The sequence below is a fragment of the Bidens hawaiensis genome, unplaced genomic scaffold, assembly GCF_021521415.1.
Source record: "Bidens hawaiensis isolate Kalapana, Puna unplaced genomic scaffold, B.hawaiensis_p1.1 tig00007048_1, whole genome shotgun sequence".
NCBI lineage: Eukaryota > Viridiplantae > Streptophyta > Magnoliopsida > Asterales > Asteraceae > Bidens > Bidens hawaiensis.
Window position 1 is genome coordinate 1067499 of NW_027491484.1, and position 5936 is coordinate 1073434.

Consider the following 5936-nt stretch of genomic DNA (forward strand, 5'->3'; position numbering starts at 1 on the left):
CGCCTTTCTCCGTCTAGTTCAACATATATTTAAAGAAAAAAAGCGACCGCAACCATGCGTCCATGCCATGCGCTACGTATATTCTGTTAAGGTCAAACATAGTGTCACAAAACCATAGCATTGTTTCAGTTGGCTCTAACATCTCTTATTATACCGCGTTTTTAATCAATACTATCTAATTCACATTGTCTCACAGTATCTCTTTCAATATGCACCACAATAACTACCACCACCGTCCGCAGATATAGTTTTTATACTACACAGGCAAAATAGTTAACGATTCGAAAAAGTTCTACACGGAACAAAAAATGAATGATGACCGTATGGTAGAATGTAGATGACCAAATACTATATAAGAGAATTAGTTTTGACTTCTTTATCCAACATCAACCCATATAAAAAACTAGTTTTAACAAGTTTCTTACATATTAAAAAAAGTTACATATTAACCACGGCCAAAAATAGTTAAGGAACTAAACCGCGAATGTCAAAACTTAATCTGTAGTATCGAACAATTGAGCATTACCTTTTTTTTTACCATACAAACTTTATTACCAGAAGCGGGATTTCCAACTGCTCGGCAAACGAAGCTTTGCTTGTTCTACCATCTCATTATAACGTTTTCCAACTCTTTCAAAAATTCCATGTCATAAACAGGCACCGTATCCACCAGATCACCATTATTGTCTGAAGATACACTTTCTATAGCTGTACATGTTCACGATTTTTAGAACACAAAAGAGGTGAAAATTTTACTTTAACTATCTTAGAATGTAAACAAGTTATAAGTGGCAATTTCGACCAATTTACTTAAAATGAACCGACTCGTAGTTATGTATCGAGAATCAAAAACAGGTAACATAGCTTCGAAAAGGAAAACACGTAGGGTCAAAAGTCAAAACCTCTTAAAAAAATTTCTTTAAATTGGAGTATCACCGATGACCGAAACCTCTTAAAAAAATTTCTTTAAATTGGAGTATCACCGATGACCGACCAGTGTAAATAACTGCTAGAACCACATAAGAAATTGTGCATAGTGTGGAACTGTGGATCATATATAGTGGGAAAGAAAAGAAGAGGCGGTTATGCGGTTACATAACCTCCTTAACCATGTATCATAGTTAAAAAAACATATCTAAATGTTTATGTGGTTCCAACAGTTCTCTACATAACCGATCACTTTGCCACATATATGAGATTATGAGAAGTGGGGCTCACCAGGAAAGTAGGTGTTCTGGATTGACCCTTGGTACATGGGCTTCTTGAGCCACACAGTTCCCGGGAACACCATGAGGTTAGTTTTATCAAAACTTTTCTTCTCATCGGCTTCTAAAGGGGTGAAACCGAACCCATGGGTCCATGTCTCAACTAAGCTCGGGATGGCAGACACCACTAGCATCTCAACTTTGAAGGACTTCAACATCTGAGCACACAACAACCGGGAGTTAGACATGTATTTAAATCAATAAGTTCTAGAAATAAAAAAAACAGAGCACTTGTATATGTATGGGTGTAAATGAGCCGAGCTGTCCATGAACTACTTCAGATTGCCTCGTTAACGCTCAAATCAAGCCGAGCTTAAACGAGCTCGAGCCTGTATTGGAGCTCATTTACTCAATGAGCTTAGTGGTTCATATGCCATGCATGAATGGACTTGTGAGTCTAAACCAGACACGTAGGCGAACTGAATATTCAGTGAACAATTCGTGAACCATTCGGCGGGAACTTCGTTTATTTAGTAAACAAACGAGCATATTGTTCATTTGATTAAACGAACGAACATGAACACGTTTCGTTCCTTCATTTATGTGCGTGAACGTTCGTCCATTTAATTTCGTTTATGTTCATCCTTTTACATTAATTTATGTCTGTTCGTTAATATATTCATTTAAATTTCTTTTAGCCCATTCCGACTTAGTCTAGTTTTAATTACTTTTTAGATCCAATACATTGTTCTTCAAATTATTTTTAACCAGTTGTAGCTCAATTATGTTTATACACGAATACGAACATGTTCATTTTCTTAACAAACAAACACAATCAAGAAAACCTTGTTTGTTTGATTGTACGTACCCGATCATTTGCTCGGTTAAAGTTAAATGGACACAAACAGGCCCCTTTCGTGTTCATTTACAAGCCTAGTGTAAAGGTCTAAAGGAACCTTTTATTAGAATATATATTATAAACATATAATCAAACAATAAGTATTATTATACATATAATTATGATAAAAGTGACTAGATAATATATATATAATGTGATACATTTTGTTTCAAATAAAGAAAAAGTCAAACAAACAAAACTAAAAATAAATGAAGCTCTTACCTCTTCAATAGCATTCATGAGGCGCCTACACATTCCTTGACGCCTATATTTGCTACATGTTGCAATAAGGGGCATTTCCGCAACCCTTGCACCATGAATCCTGAATCAAGATTAAAAAAGAATGTCAAAATAACGTCCAAATGAAAACAAGTAAACATGTAACAAAATATACCTCAAGGATGCTACACAAAGTAAAATGTCATCTTTCTCCAAAACCATTGTGTAAAATCCCTCATAGTTAAGACGAACATATTCTGATCTACAGAAAACAATAATGTTGCAAAATTAGTGTACAATTATAATAATAATAATTTAAAGTCAGGTTTAGTAATTCATAATAATCACTCACCCTTGATTGTACAATACATGAGGTAACATATGGATGCCGGTTCTTGTATCCACCATGGGAAGAAAACATTCCTCCATTATTGTTAATGCAACCGCTAGTTTTAGATTGCATTCGGCTTCTAGGGCGACAAAATGTTGACCAGAGTGGACCTTTAGGTCACTTTGTATACAACTCAGTAGGGTCCATGAGTAACCATCAGAAAGTAGGTTCACGGATCCGATTTGAGAATCAAGACTTGAATGAATCTGCACAAGATGACGATTGAATATCAAGAATCTGCAGACACATGGTGTTAAAGATCATGAATGTATATCACCTTTTGACATGTTTCTCCACAGAACCAGGTGGGACCCACTGCATCTTTCATGATTCTGTTCTCTTTGATGCATTCATCATGATCTGTTTACAAGCAAGACAGCTGTCAGTAAACAAATAACAGAAAGAATTGCACAACGGTCTATTTGGTTTGCCATATTGCAAAATCTGGAGTTTAAAAGAGTATTTTATTAGGATTTGAAATTTGAAAAGACATAATTACTCTCACATGAATGGCACATGACATCACTTTTCAGTTAAAAATTAACCGGGACTACACTGAGGACTAAACGTGCAGCCCCTCACATATGTTTGGACTAAATTTGTGCAATATGGTCACGCACTCAAGCCACAGGGACCACACTTGGGGACCAAGCCACAGGGACCAATTGTGCAATTTATAATGAATGATAAGAAAAGGTATAATCTTCAGATTGATAGGTATAGGAAATTACATTTCCGTTCGCATTGCAAACATTTCAGATCATTATCGACTACATCCCCACATTTATTGCAACAGCACATTGCACAATACCAATTGCCTTCAGGTAGCTCCTGCAAAACACAAAATGGGATCAAAATTTTAAATGATAATTTTGTAACCATATTCCATATAATTATAATACTATTATGAAACACAGACCTGTGTAGACAAGCATGCTTGGTGAAATGTTGAAAGACAGTTATCACAACATATTAACTCACCACCATCACCACAAAGTCCACAACTATCATCACTTTTGTCAGTTTTATACACTTGTACGACCCCTTTGGTACTTTGACGAACCTTGTATTCGGTTGACCAAGCTTCCAGTTGACATAAAGTGAATGACTTTCCAGATTCCATATAAAGATTCAAACATGAAGACTGTGGTTGACCAGCATGATTCTTGAAATCAGAAACCGAGAGCAGTTTCTTACAGCACCTACATGATATACCATTTCGAGTCACTACACCATGCTTGACTACGGAATCATCCTGTGGGTTCCTGTACTGGATCACTTCATTGACATGGATAGCCTCAAGATCTATCAATCGAGATAATACCGTTCTTACCGTTAACCCAGAACGGTTTGCAGAACTGCTTGGAAGCAGTCTGCAACCGCCTCGCTTACTCTTGTACTTTCTTTTAACACCCAAACGTTTGTTATTAGATAGGTTCGTTAAAACAGCCGAGAACAAAAGATCATCATCTTTAAGGTGACAATTAACCTTTTTAGCCTTTTGATGCTTCTTGGACTTCAAACTTCTAGAACAGTTGACTGCGCTTCTCTTAGCTTTGACTTCTTTCCCTTGTTTCAAAAGGGGAAGACTTCGGTCAATGAACACCATTTTTGCAAATGGATCAAGCAAGTACCACCAATGAGCTAATGCAGTTTTAGTCCTCAAATTTCTCAACTTTTCAACCTCGGTGAACGCGTTAGAAAGATCAGACCGAAAATCAGTCAAACTGGTCCACACCGTGCCATTACATACGCCAACATATTTTGCATCTTTGACTAACCTTTGACCACACATGTTCCAAGATCTATGAAATTCCCGAATCGGTCTTCCTTCGGGTGTTTTGTAGACGTACTCCCCACCCTGTTTTCGGTTACGCCTCCCGATTAACCAACCGGCTGCTTTAAGTAAGTGAAAAGTATAATAACGCAAAATAGGTTTAGGGTTTGTGGCAGAATCTTCTGGCGGGATTAATAGTTCATCTTTATCTAGTTCAATAAAGGAAGAATCTTTCCATCTTTTCTTGGAAGTTTGAACTGTATCATCTGTTTTCTGATCATTTGAGTTAGAACTGACTACTTTTGATGAAACTGAAGAACTAACTACCATTTCTGGATAAGATTTAGTCTCAAGATGATCTAACTGTTCTACAGGTAAAATCTTTCTTCGCTTATATTTGATACAAGGGGAACTTCTAGTAAATAAAGCAGGCTCTTCAGAAGATTCCTTTAGATTCTGAAAGTCTTCTTGGATTGTCATAACTGAACTGCCACTGTCTGAACATAATGAGATATCTTTAGGGGTCTTTTTGTCATTGTCAAAAGTAATTGCTCCAGTTACATTATACATTTTACTCATTCCATCAGTTTTACCACTCTCGTGTCCGAAAAAGACCTCCCTAAAAATCTGGTGTTCGTTCATTGAACATTCAAAACCATCATCGTGCAAATCGTTGATACCACAGCTTAATAACGTCTTTAAGGACTGGACACAATGCCCCTTCATTTTTTTATTCTTTCTTGATTTCTTGATCAAAAAAGATCTTCAGGACACAGGCTAAACCTGTGAAACAAAATTCACAGATCCTTTAATTAAAACATGATCATAACCGCAGTGCACGTTAGAAAGCCAGCCTATGAATTTTACATTATCTGCAATAACACAACCATCACCATTACTAGTTATAAGTTGGTAACAGTGCCACACTGGTGGACTGTAAACTTAAAAGAGAGAGGATCTAAATAAGAAATACATATTTATGGCGCCTGCTAAATTAAGAAAAACCCGCTAAATGAAAGGAAGGAGAAAGAAAATGAATTTAGACCTCAATAATTTAACACGGACTAGTTAGTGTTAAAGTTGTCTGGAATCTGGATGAACAGTTCATGCTTAACGGAATGTGTACAAGGATAGTGACATATACATACATACATACATACATACACACACACACACATATTATACTCATATACATATACAACATGCAAATATCTTTTTAAGGGCGTTAGATTACTAGACCACATTATTTTGAGCATATTGTCAGTTAGTTTCCTAAGTGTCTAGCAAGTAGTGGGTCCAGTATTTCTTTATAAGGCTATAAATATGTTTAATGTGAGAGTCATGAATCAATTAAGACTTAATATTCCTAATAAATATTTCCAATTATCTCCTCTTCTCTGCTGTTTCTATCAACTGTTAAGTTCATATCACAAGGACCATTCAGTG

General features: G+C 36.2%; 1 protein-coding gene across 2 annotated transcripts; it reads right to left on the bottom strand.

Annotated features, from left to right (window-relative positions):
* Positions 1-299: 299 nt before the first annotated feature.
* Positions 300-5216, bottom strand: LOC143634381 (increased DNA methylation 1-like). Of its 2 annotated transcripts, none has more exons than XM_077102480.1 (8): positions 3633-5216; positions 3445-3544; positions 2991-3073; positions 2675-2919; positions 2498-2584; positions 2326-2425; positions 1219-1423; positions 300-702 (listed from the first exon to the last, which is right to left on the bottom strand). In XM_077102480.1, the coding sequence occupies exons 1-8, from the start codon at positions 5214-5216 to the stop codon at positions 602-604; spliced, it is 2505 nt and encodes an 834-aa protein (XP_076958595.1). In that variant the 3' UTR covers positions 300-601. The 2 variants fall into 2 exon arrangements, with proteins under 2 accessions (XP_076958595.1, XP_076958594.1); XM_077102479.1 differs by having other exon boundaries at positions 301-708.
* Between the last annotated feature and the right edge of the window lie 720 nt (positions 5217-5936).

Excerpts from the sequence above, each read along its gene's own strand:
- LOC143634381 (XM_077102479.1), bottom strand. The coding sequence starts at position 5,216 with ATGAAGGGGCATTGTGTCCAGTCCTTAAAGACGTTATTAAGCTGTGGT. Across the intron at positions 3,545-3,632 it reads AAGCATGCTTGTCTACACAG|GAGCTACCTGAAGGCAATTG; the intron begins GTCTGTGTTTCA and ends TGTGTTTTGCAG. Across the intron at positions 3,074-3,444 it reads TTTGCAATGCGAACGGAAAT|ATCATGATGAATGCATCAAA; the intron begins GTAATTTCCTAT and ends GCTTGTAAACAG.